This window comes from Perca fluviatilis, chromosome 12 (assembly GCF_010015445.1).
Source record: "Perca fluviatilis chromosome 12, GENO_Pfluv_1.0, whole genome shotgun sequence".
NCBI classification, from domain to species: domain Eukaryota; kingdom Metazoa; phylum Chordata; class Actinopteri; order Perciformes; family Percidae; genus Perca; species Perca fluviatilis.
Window position 1 is genome coordinate 137,310 of NC_053123.1, and position 13,049 is coordinate 150,358.

At 39.6% G+C, this 13,049-nt stretch overlaps 2 protein-coding genes across 3 annotated transcripts in view; one reads left to right on the top strand and one right to left on the bottom strand.

The window, feature by feature from the left end:
• Positions 1–9,259, bottom strand: part of LOC120570408 (actin-related protein 3-like) — an 82,406-nt gene extending 73,147 nt beyond the window's left edge. Inside the window, exons 1-6 of one of the 2 annotated variants that reach the window (XM_039818734.1) lie at positions 9,046–9,259; positions 4,393–4,448; positions 3,939–4,063; positions 1,144–1,254; positions 710–805; positions 315–422 (exon numbers count right to left, since the gene is read on the bottom strand). In XM_039818734.1, coding sequence (XP_039674668.1) covers positions 315–422; positions 710–805; positions 1,144–1,254; positions 3,939–4,063; positions 4,393–4,448; positions 9,046–9,089 — 540 coding nt within the window. In that variant the 5' untranslated portion in view covers positions 9,090–9,259. The remainder of the gene's footprint in view (positions 1–314; positions 423–709; positions 806–1,143; positions 1,255–3,938; positions 4,064–4,392; positions 4,449–9,045) is intronic. The other variant, XM_039818735.1, reaches the window with a different exon arrangement.
• A 2,261-nt stretch (positions 9,260–11,520) lies between these two features.
• LOC120570409 lies at positions 11,521–13,044 on the top strand. Its single transcript, XM_039818737.1, has 2 exons — positions 11,521–11,542; positions 11,640–13,044. Exon 2 carries the CDS (start codon positions 11,712–11,714, stop codon positions 12,417–12,419), a length of 708 nt encoding a protein of 235 aa, XP_039674671.1. The 5' UTR covers positions 11,521–11,542; positions 11,640–11,711; the 3' UTR covers positions 12,420–13,044.
• Positions 13,045–13,049: the final 5 nt, after the last annotated feature.

Here is a 13,049-nt window from a genome sequence, read left to right on the forward strand (position 1 = left end):
AAGTTTTGAAAACGGTCTCCACTGATAAATAACAGATTGGATAACTTGGAAATGAGGTTCTATGTCCAAAATTCTGAACCATCCCTTTAAGAGTAAAATACTGCCACACTTTAGAAGAAGTGTTTTTCTCAACGTGTTGTCAAACTTGCGAGGAATCCATACTACCGCTGTTGCTGGAGGCAGCCATGTTATTTTTAGATTTCTACGCATGATGCATCGACGCAAATTATTTGTGTCGACACATTTACTTAATCGATTACGTCGACTACGTAGACGAATCGTCCCAGCCTTACTCTCTCGATCTGGAAACTCACCACAGGGATGACGTGGGTGACACCGTCTCCACTGTCGATGACCGTTCCTGTCAGCGTCCTCTCTCCCACCTGTCTGGACGTCCAGGAGGCTGCCAGAGCAAGCACAGCCTGGCACACACATACGTACAGAGAAATGTCACACTGATAATATCCTAACTGTATGTTCACATGTACACAGGCTACAAGCATGCTGTAACAAATTCCCGTGTACTACTATCATAACACTGTCATGGTCACATTAGGAAGCAGTACACATGACTAAAATGTGATCAAATTATGAATTTAAAAACGGACTCTTGAGTTCTTATTAGGATAACAGATTTATAAATCAGAAGAGATATATCTGAAGGTATAAAGTGTATTATACCCAAACTAGATGACCCAGCATATCTCACCTGCACAGCGATGTACAGCCCTGGTACATTGAAGGATTCGAACATGATCTCGGCTGTGTACTCTCGGTTTTCTGGTGTGTTCAGAGGAGGCTCTGTCTGCAGACGGAGAATATATAGCACACACACAGCCACAGTACAGTTATTCTGTAACAAAGTGTGGTTAAAAGCAGGTTTTGATTCACCGTTATGTATGAGGATGTAACTAGTGTACCAGCGTAACATTAAGTAAGGAGCTTACGTGAGCCCACCACAGATAAAAATCTAAATCTAATAATTTGGGCTGCAAATAACAGTTATTTGTGCCAACATGTTGTAGTTTACTGGCCCTTGGCCCATGAGCCGAAATGTTAATTTCACACTGAGAGAAGAAGGGAGATTTTTGAAAATGTCCATTAAGAGCAGGAATCCATTTTGGATTTTTTTAAGCCTCTTACCAGGAGGAAGTAGTGGTCCTCAGGCTCAGCTCTCAGGTACTTGAAGATGATCTGCTCCATGAAGCGCTCCATTAGGTCCCAGTCCTCCACAATCCCATGACGGATTGGCCACTGTTGGCACAAAGCTTCAGCTAGTTAGAACACTGCATTGAGTTATGAAGGCATAAGTAAAGGCATAGGATGTAAAGCACACACACATACTATTAAATGAAACAGTGCTTGTTGCTGTAAACTGAAAAAAAAATGTAATATTGTAAACTTTCTCTAGCCCCCTATGTTTTTGTGAGATCACTACACAGTTGACTTCTAAACCCCTGAATCTGAATATCTGCACTGCAGTCCAACATATAGGTTTGTTCATGCTTATATAACTGCAAAAAATGTTGCACGTGTAGATGCTCTATATGAGCCGCAGCTCTTATTGGAAGCTACCATGCTGACTTTAATTATTCATTTCTGGTGACATAACAGTACTTTCATAATGAAATCTGACAACAGGTCCATCAACATAGGACAGTTTCCTCTCTGTTTGCAGGTTAACCCTGCAACAACAAAACGACTAAAATGCACAGCATGTAAGTTGTCTAATGACATCATGCAGTTGGTATGTCAGTGTCAGCAGGTGCAGTTTATTGCCATGCTCCACAACACATGGAGATGGAGGTAGTTCAGTGAACGATGTCCCGAGCTTATTCAATAATGCTTCCTCGAGAATGGCACTAGTTTCAGAGTTTGAAGCTCCTTCCCAGGTGTCACCAATAACAGTCATACTTTATCTTATATTATGGCTGCATTCATTTTAGGTGTTCCAGGGCCCTAAACTGTGTCCCAAAGCCATGCTACATACTGACTGTATATAGTATGTACTATATACTAATCTTATAGCATGCTGTTCTTGCTTTTAATATACAAGAAAATCAACATACCTAACCGTTTATACAAACAGAACACGACACAATAAATGCACCATCAATAAAACTGAAACTTTAGCAACGTTAGCATGTATGTGGAGGAGCTCAGCCCAGAGCAGGGGAGATACTGTAGCGTGATGATAAATACTGCAGTTTTAGCCACGGGCCCGTTTAATACCGGGTTTTGGTACCCATCCCTTGGCCCGTCTTTTGCGATGCATTTGTCAATGCGTGACAGATGGTGTACATGGTCAGAACTATTACAGATGAACATTTAATATCTATATTCACATTAGGACTTTAACAATTTGGCTACAGCTAAGCATACTGACCCTACATGGTCCAGAGATATACTTGGTTTTGACCTAGTCTTGTTCCTGATGTGCTTCGCTCCCTCTTTTCCTGTGTCTGTTGCATGTAGGAAAATAGTGTAAATTTGTACACAGACGTATGTATACTTTATTTTGTTGCTTTTCAAGAGTGAACACACTGCAAACTAAAAACCAGCTTAGAATTAGTATGTGGTACAGAAGTGGAACACAGTTCTGGTGTTGTGCATGCAGGCTAACTGGCTTACTGGGTCACCTAAAGGGAGCAGAGCCCTCGATGATATTACCTGTGCTTTTCCTGCTATGACAAGTGAGAGGCCTACTGCCTGTACCAAAGAGGAAACTTGAACAACTGTATGTGCTGCTGCTGTATTATTTGTGTGCACCTTTTATAATCTGGAGGCCCAGATAACCAGAATAATTGCCATTAAAGTCATAGAACATTAGAATATAGAATTTTGAGTTATCTTTTACAAAGTCCTATCTTCATAGTCTTATCTTCATCCAATCTCAATGTTATTCCATATAGTTGTGTGCAAGTCCAACTCACCTAATAGTTCCTACAAATAAAAAAATGAAATGCCAACAGACTGTGTGGTGGCAAATTTTATTTTAACCATTTTGTTTAATGATTGTTTTATAACGCCACAAGATTTAGCTTCTTCATGTGTGGATTCAAAAGGCTCCAAGTGAAATAGTTGGCAACCGTGAACTTTCAGCCTAGTAGAGTTATTTAGTTTTACTAGCCTGAAGCTTCTCACATTGTTGTCTTTTGCTTAGATAGAAGTGGAGAAGGCTGATGACTGTTTACGACAGTGAGAACTACGTAGGTTTCTGTCTCCTGAGATAAACTTTTGTTTAGGCTAATGTTAGGAACAGAGAGCAGAGGGGAAGGTGAGACAATGGTGTGACTGTAATGATGTCCTCTTTTCAACTATGGCCATGCTAAGAGATACGTTTAGAGGGGTGGCTTAACAGAGGTTTTCACTATATGATGTGTGGATGTTTAGACTTTAGGTTAGAAGACTTTTTCAGACGTGCTGCAGTACTTGTGAAACTGTATTTCTCCATTTGCAAATGTAAATAAATACTCAAAGACCAAACTTTGGTTTAATTCTCAAAATGTGGTTATTCGTTTTCATTTTGATCATTGATATTTACTAAACTCTGCTGCTTTTCAAGAAAACTTCCACCACAACTGTCATTTCGGGCACATAAATGCTAATCAACATCCTTTAAAAGCCCATATTGTTGGAGAAATACAGGTTGGTATTGGTCATTCTACATAAAATATATAGCACGGATGTTTATAATGTAATATTTTAAAGGTAAATTAGTTTACAAATGGATCCTGAGAAAGTCTTTCTCCTCCTTGTTTGGGTAGACGAAAAACATATTCAGCAAAATGGCACCTTTAATCTGCCCCTTGTTTACAAATCACTAAATGCATTACATGTACGATGAATATATTGATTCTTTGAATAAACAGAAAACTATCAAACACTGATTTTGCCAGTGGCTTCTGTGGGTGTGCTGAGCTGTCAGGGTCATGTACCTTAGTGGAATATGACGGCTTATCTACTGCTTCATCTCCAATGTAGAAATCCAAGTCATCAACCCCCTTCATCATCCTCCGCTGGGCCTGGTCCCCAACCTTGGCTGACTCTTTGATGGCGATACCTGGCAAGAAAATAAAGAACTCAATAAAGAGCAACAGAGAGGATAAACTCTCCTTTAAAAGTTGTGCATTCAGTACATTGTGTTAAAATGGTCAAGAACGATATTCTTTTCAGAATTATAACATTTTATAACTAAAACTTCAAAATCGGATGTGAAAGAGACCCTTTTAAAACCATGACAGCTGTTGCAGGGAGAATCTCAATCAAACTTCTTGTTAGAGCATATGACAAACATTTTCCTCTTTTCAAAGATGCATCATGGTCATTGTTAGCATCACTGGACTGCTTTGCTGGTGTGGGGTAAATATCAATGCCTGGTGAAATACTCACACGATGGAACGATGAACTGTGGCTCTGTGTTCCCTGCATATCCCAGTTTGGTGTAACTGCAAGAGAAAAGCATCACATTTCATTTTATAGAGGGTGCATGTTCTAAACAGACCACCTGCTACTCTGCTGGCAGGCACTTCTATGCATGAAAGTTTACTTCAGTAAAGATTATTTTTGGCTGCCATGTCCTATACTATCGTTTTGATCAATGCCATCGCTGTCTTTTGGCGGGTGGGTGCCAAAAGCAGCGGCAGTTCTGGAGCTAATGCTAATGGGAGGCCATTAAAAAGAGCCATTCATGTAGTATTAGGAAACTGAAGACTATTCATATTTGTCTAGGGGTTAAAAAAAACACTTCTGCATAAACTGACCATCCTTAAATAAACTAGCTGTGACCTCAACACTGCTGTATTGTAGATTGCACTTCTCTATGCAAATAAAAAAGCAAGCAAAACCTTAACAAATAAGGGAAGTTGTATGAATAAAAAAAATGATGTCAAGATGTTTCTAAGAATCATTATGACTGGGCCACGACATTACCAACATTTCCACCTCCATGCTTATAACATTCAAGACACCTTCAGCTTTAGCGTCAAAGACTTAAGACTTTACAGCCTTCTCCATGTCTCTGCTCTGTACAAAAGGTGTTTTGTGGGGCACATGCTAACCAGATGTAGTACCGACTGGGTTAGGACCAGACAGGACTCCGATACTTCCTGCACACAGGGCCCAAGGGATTGATAGAGGACACTGCTGACGACTGCCAAAGCACTGTGGGCATAATAGGCTACATCCTGGTCATAATAGTGGCTCCTTTGAATTTAACTTTATAAATGGAAGCAGGAATCAGCAGTCTTTAAAAGAAATGACCTCAGAATGACCTCCATGTAGGTTATAACAACTAACAACTGTCCAAACTGTGTCTTTTTGGTTTGGTCATCTGCATAGTACCAATCTCCTGTACAACTGTTTAGATTCAACATGTAACAAGTTTATGAAAGCTTTTACATTTCCTGTCCTGGACACCAATCAAAGGTTTCTTTTTCCTGGATAAAACTCTTACAGTTGCACAGGAAATGGTGTATTTCATTTTAATGTAGGTAACAAAACGTGTAGAAAAACTACAGAAAGGAAGCAGAAATATGAGATTAAGAGTCTTCTTAATCTCATATTTCTGCTTCTACACTCTACTAAAAAAAAGGGAAAAATTACGAGAGCTGAAAAGATTTTCACAATGTAGATTTATGTCCTGCTTTCTTGTGTCAAATAACGTCACCCTCCCACAATGGGAACTAGGAGTGTACAATTCACAAAATGTCACGATTCGATATTGATTTTCAGGCTCAAGATTCGATTCAAAATCGATATTCAATTGAAAAATGATTCTCGATAAAAAAAAAAAGATTCAAAGTATGTAAATGTAGTTACTTTTCCCATGTGATTGCAGTAGTCATACAATTTAAAAAATAAATAATAATGTTTGTTTTTTTTTATAAAAAAATATGAATTGATTTTTGGAATTCTATGAATCGATTTTGAATTGGTAGAGCTTGAATCGCGATTCGAATGTGAATATTTTTTTGCACACCCCTAATGGGAACAGCAATAGAGTATGTTCAAATACAGTAGAAAACTGGGAGAAATAGTTGGCAGGTCCACTTTGTGAAGTACTGCTAAAATTAATAGCCTAATGTATTTCAATTTGTCAATTTCTAAGGTCTAAATTCATACTGCCTTAATAGAGTCCTACCTTGTAATATAGGGAACTTCTCCCTCTAGTGACTTAGAGTATCTTCTCATGTCTTTGGGTTTGATAAAGGCCTGTTTGTAGGAGTTTGGTCATTGCTACTACTTTGCTCATTCATGAAATAAATGCCATCACCACTTTGACATACGGTTTGTACCCACCTTTTAAGTGACGAAGTCACTTTAAATAAATTTTTTTTTTTTTAAAAAGCATGGATTGGCATTCAGGGAGAAGAACAGCAGTCTCATGCAAATAACAACAACATGGGCAGACAGCAACAGAATGTAGAAGCAGCACTCTGAACACCTTCATACCACAAAGCAGTCCCAGCTTGTCTACCTCAGCCTGCCTGGACAAGCTTACAATACACCACGTCTCACAGTGGACATCCTCGCACAGGACAGCTGAAGCTGAGCCCAACAACCAGCTGAACTACTGGAGTAAACCACTTTTCGTAAATTATGATACGTTAGTATCTTTTTTTGGGAATCTTACATATTGGGATCTTCAGCTCAATGAATGATCTACTTTTTGCTAAAGGATAATCTGTCGTCTAATGTAGGTCTACTTGTAATTTATTTATACCCATGGTGACTACGGCTCATTAATGACTGCAGCCTTATGTAGTGAAACTTCAACTATTTGCTTAAGAATTAGTCCACCCAACCCTCTGACTGCACTAAAGCGTGATTTATACTTCTGTGTTAAATTTACCCCGTGGCTACATACGTACATACCTGGAGACACTGACCCTATGCTGTAGCCCGATGTGCACCTCTCGAAAAAAATTTAACTACACGTCACGTTGCTCGGCTGTGGCTTGGTAGCGTCGCATTTCCCCCTGACTCATTTCCTGGTTCTCTTTCTCGATAAATAACATGAAATCAAGACGAGGGTTAACTTTTCCTGCTACAGATTTCTGGCCTTGGTCAGAAAACACAGGGGAGACACTTTGTTTCTCTCACTATGCCTCTAGAGTCGGGACTCGCTCCGAAGGTTATCGCTGTCACTCTCTCACTCTCTCTTCCACACACTCCCCACACACAAGTATAAACTTCAGGCCACTTACGTAGGCTACAGCAAAAGCTCTGTGTGGAGCCTCCGCACAACCATACATCACACTTAGGCTGCAACACCGGAGATTTTTTTTTTTTAATAATTTGCAAGCTTTAATGTGACAGTGCAATGCTAGTTTTGCACAAAAGACAACCTAACCGACACTTTACCCAAATGTGGATGAGGTTCTTTCATTGCAGGGTCAGGTAGTCTATTCAAATAATAGCAGCCAGGCTGCTTAGAAGGTTGATATGTAAAAGGAAGTGGAGTTGTCACTGTTGGACTCAAAGACAGCTGTTGAACTCCCTCAGCACTTTACAACATCTGCCCATAGCTGCTACTCTCCAGCTTAGCTTCAAAGCTATGTCAAAGTTTCCATTTAAAACAACTAATCATCAACCAAATCTCAACCTAAACTGCACTCAGCCTAAAGACCAAACGCTATTTCTGCAAATAAAAAGTCCTGTAGTCATTGATACTGGAACATATGTGTTATGACTGTAAGGCTTGGCCAGAAAGTAGAAGCCATCTGCTTGATGAGTAGGAACTAGCGCTGGCCAACCTAATTCTCAGCTGCACTTTCTTAAACTGTCCTAGTGCAGATCAGAAGCAGCAGTATGGTTAGCCGCCTTAGGGAAGGAGGGGGGATGATTGGAGAGGTATGCAATGTGAGTAGTAACGAGTTCAAGCCTCAACATGCAAGCAATGCTGCAAACCGCTTTTAGCCCCCAAAAGTAATTTAGCATACCTATCTTGCTAAGTAGTTTTTTGGGATAATCTGCATGTCTGCATAAGACATTTATCTCCTTCAAAGTGACAATTACTCATAGAAAAGAATACATATAATGACTGTGTCGGTTCATGTATTTACAGTAATATAATGATGACGACTCAAGAATGTCTTCCATTATTTAAACCATTTAAAAAGAAAAAGCAATCAGATGAAATTGTACCTTATTCCAGCAGCAGGAAGGAGGTTTACACATGAATCCATACAAACACTGCTGCAGGAGGAGCTAAGAGAATATCTAGCCCTGTGTTATTTTGTCTGCCCCCTTAAAACAACATTGGCTGCTAAAGCAGACTCTTATTAGGTCAACACAATTGAGACAATTTCTTTAGGATAATCAGTAGCCTGGCAAAGAAGAGAAATTAGAGAAGTTAATCAAAAAAGCATGGCTGGGATGCCGAGAAACGACCATATATGGACTTAAAAAGCGTGAATGAGGAAGTGTAGGCTGAATAGGAAGTAGTATTGCGCCTGCTCAAATCCAGACTAACGAGCAAAAATATTTCTGAATTGCATTTAGCTAATGGCACGGATATCTTCACGAGACACATCAATGTGGAAAATCTAGCAAATTAATACAGAACGTTAGACTAAGATACTGGCATTACGGCCTGCCAGCTCCAAATGAATGAAACCAGCTGTGAGGGAAGTCTTCCTCAGTCAGGTTTATGGCTTGCAACAGCATACACTGGCTGGGTTATTGCATTCCATTAGACAGAAAGAAAACATAACGTTACCCTAGTGATGAATCCATGCTAATGAAGAAAGTAGCTAACAAGCAGGGAAATGAGCATGACAAATATACCGACTATGCACGGCAGCTCAAATGACCAGAGGGTTTTTCTCGGAATAAAACTGGGAAAGAGTAATTATATGTCACCGTTAGCTGTTGGTTAGCATATTATCTCACTGGCTAGCTAGCTGTCTGCATAATACACAGAGACAGACACACACCCAGTTGCTGCTGCTGCTGCTGACACTGACAGTCCCTAACCGTACTCAGCCTCTCGATGACACCCGAGCCCCCTGTTTCCACGGCGGTTCGGTTTGAATAGCTTACCCTGTTCCGCAGTCGACAACACACGCCGGTAATCGTCCAGCCATCTCTCCCAGAGTCTCTGTTGTTTACAAACGGTTAAATTTGACTGACAGCAGGCTGTGTCGGGAGTCGGCTGGAGGATATGGCAAGCCGTCCACAGGCGGAACCCCTGAGCCCGCACAGTGCCGTTTCCACTTCCGCACTCGGCGACTGGCAGGCAAGATGGCGGAGGCCGTGTGCAGAGCAATTGTGCAGAGAGGCCGTGTGGCGCAAGAGAGCAACGCAGAACGAAGACAGGGCTTTGCAGCTGTCAATCATCGAGAGAGGCATCAGTTTACTGTCTAGCTATGCTTTACATGAACTAACGTTAGGATGTATTTTTTTTTTATTGAACAATAGTAACAACCATACTTGGCCTGGTACAATAAATGAAATTTCTTCACAGACAACAGACAAGCACCTTACATAAGAGAGAAGAAAGAACACATGAACAAACAAGCAAACAAAGTAAAAAAAAAAAAGGGGATAACACTAGGGGTTTTCAGAAAGTTTCACATCCTCTATCAAAGTAGATAAGATTAAGGCATTCTTTTTCTTCAATAACTTCAGAGATAAAAAGTAATGACACAATTCTTTATGAAAAACATTAAAGTTTGGAAGTGTTTTCAGAAATCTATTCTTGTGTATAAAGAATTTCCCAAGAATAATGAATGTGTTAACTGCTAAGTCGTGCGCTTCATTTTTCATAAACATTCCAAAAATTATATTTTCCTTGGTAAATACAGGCAAATCTTCAAATTTAGGAAATAACCAGTAATGCAAATCCTCCCAGAAGGTATAGGCAAATTTACATTCATAAAACAGATGTTCTGTTGTTTCAATCTGATCAGCACAAAACGAGCAGCAGTTCACATCAAATCCGAATCGACATCTTAAAAATTCTCTAGAAGGGTACACTCCATTAAAAATTTTAAAATGCACTTCCTATGCTTTACGTTAGGATTTAGTATTTACAATCTTTCTATGAGTATAATCTTGTATATTAATACGTACGAACTATATTAAGGTATGTGCTTCCTAATTTGGGGTTTTAGAGTGTTCTCGTGTTTGCTAAAATTATATCTACATTTTGTGGTTTATTTTATTAAGATGTTTTTCCAACATGGAAAATATACCGTGATTTTTTATTTTTTTTGTAAATGAAACTTAAATGAAGATCGAAGATAAAATTCAATTAAATTCAATTAAATTATTATTATTATGGAGCTGGGATTAATTTCCGCTTTATAAACATAATTTAAATGGAAACTAAAAAACAGTGTTATTATTGTTAGAATAATAATCCATCATGTATGTACTATAAAAATATTTTTCTAATTCATATAACATCATTATAAAAAAAATACCTGGCTGTGGCCTAGCATATGCTAAAAGCAGCATGATAATGGTAAATATTAATAGTCAAAAACTAATATAAATAATAATTATATTTATATTAATAAACTCTAGGCCTACATATCGCTATATTACTCCAGATCAGTTGGTGGCAGTAATCGCGTCTGTACATTTACATCCGGCGTGAAGCAAAACTAAAGAAGAAGAGATAATCTTGGGACGTTATGGTGAGAGACTATTGGTGTAAATATAGCTTTTATTATGATAGATAACGAAAGTTTTCTCCACAGACTATGACACACTTTCGAGGTCAGATACGGGGCCCACACTGGGGCCCTACAATGGACAACATGCTGATAGATTTCTGGCGCAAACATGACTGCCTTTTTAATTCCTCGGTCGATTCTTACTATGACAAGGATTTGAAGACCAAGCTATGGACCGAGTTCGCGTTGTCCATCGGAAAGCCTGGTAAGGAAGATGAATGGCGAGACAGAAATACAGTGTATGTGGCATTCATGTAGCTAGTGCTGCATAGAAAAGCAATACGCAAGCACAACAGGGGTAACGTTCGCAGAGGTATGAACCAACCCAGCTAAACTTTACTCAAGTTTTTGTTTTGTATTTATGGAATTGGCGAATATGATGTTAAATAACTTTTAGAGTCAAGGTTCAACATTAACACCATCTACTAGCCAAATGCTGGTAAAATATATATATATATATATATATATATATATATATATATATATATATATATATATATATATATATAAATACTGTCTATGGGTAAAACATGCAAGTGATAGTGGTAGATTTGCTTCACTCATCGGCCAAAAAAACAATGGTAAACTATTGAGTAAAATTTGAACGTTCACTAGCCATTTTGCTTGTGAACGAAAAAGTTAATTTTGAACCATGTTTACAGTAGCCTACCATACACTATGGTTTATCCTTACTTCTTCATTACTAATATTACTGCTGTTCAGTTACTATTCCGCATATTTTACTCAGGCATATTTTCACCTTGCAGTATCTGATGTCGAGAGAAGATCCAGATCGCTCCGGACTCAGTACGGGAGGGTGCTGTGGTTGAGTTAGCATACGGAGCGATTCATATCTGGTAATATGAAAACGAATGCAGAAAAAAAGCCTGCAGGTGCTTCCCTGACGATTTTTTATGGCACATTTTTACGTTTCTGCGTATACTCTTTTTGCAGGAGGAAGAGAAATTTGATGATCGGGATGAGGATGACGAGGAGTTGGAGACCGAAGGAAGCATTGACCACGAGATGGGAAGCTCATTTGGTAGCCCACTGGATGCTGATGTGACGGGGCAAGATCTGGATGATGAACCCCACCCGGCCTCCAGCCTGAACCCTGCTCCGCTGAACTTCCCAAACCCGCCGCCTCAAGTTACAGATGTCATGTCTCTCAGCTGTCCCCACCGCCACAACGACGAGGGTTCTACTGATCAGCCTGCCCAAATAGCTGCACCAAACATATCCAAACACAACATATTAAACCAGTTTGCAGAGGTTATGTTGGCCGACATGCGTCAGATTAAAGACCCTATGGTGCTAATGAGACTTCGCCGAGATATCACCGACCTGGTGTTCAAAGCGGTGGAGGAGGACGTGCAGAGACAATGCAATCGAGTCCCGCCCATGTCTAAACCAGGGGAGAGTGTGCAGTTCCACAGCTGTTCCACGGCCCAACAGGCATCCTCACAAACAAACTACTCTTGGAGGCAGAGGTTTCTGAAGAGAAGGAACAAGGGGTTTGAAATTGGAAGGAGGATACAGAGATGGGAGGAGATGAAACACGTGAGGCGAATGTCCAGGAGTCAGTTAGTGCAGCCCGGCATCCAGCAAGGCCCAGTGCTGGAGGGGATGGGTGAAAACAGCTCTCCAGTTATTATTCAAGCTTCTGAGATCAAAAGAGAGAACGAGCCTGGGAACATGGTTAAGATTGAAGAGGAGACACTTTTATCTGCTTGACATTTTTGATACAGGGTTGCCACTGTTTTCCCTGATTACAGACATCTCAGTCAGTAAGTGTAGGTTAGAACACTTCTTAAGACTTGGAACACTTAAATCAGTCATTCAACAGTAAATGATAACAGTAGCAAACAGATACTGACAAGCATTGGTCTTGTAAATTATTCACCAGACAGAAGTCCTGACAGTTGTAACATATTAACACTTAGTAGAACTATGCAGATAATTTCAATCCATGTTGATGCTAGTAGGCCTAAAAGACAATGGGAATAGAATAAAGAGGTATCAGAAGACTTAGGACACTACAATACCACGGACAGCATATAACAGAAAACAAAGCAGAGAGACTTTTCTGCTTTTTCAAACACAAGATGTCTAGTTTCTAATGGATTACACCTTTCAAAACAATTCAGACTAATTGATAGTTAGTCTGTAGTATTTATCGTTGTTTTTTAACATGGGAGTACATTTTCAGCCTGGAAAGTGTTACAGATCATTCTGAGCTGTAAGCACAAGGCAGTGGATGCTGTGTGACCCAACTCAAATAGAAGAAGCTTGATGATTTTTTTTTATGTTCTGCTCCTATAAAAAAGAAAATATATGTTTTCACTTTTGTTGTGTGTGTGGTGT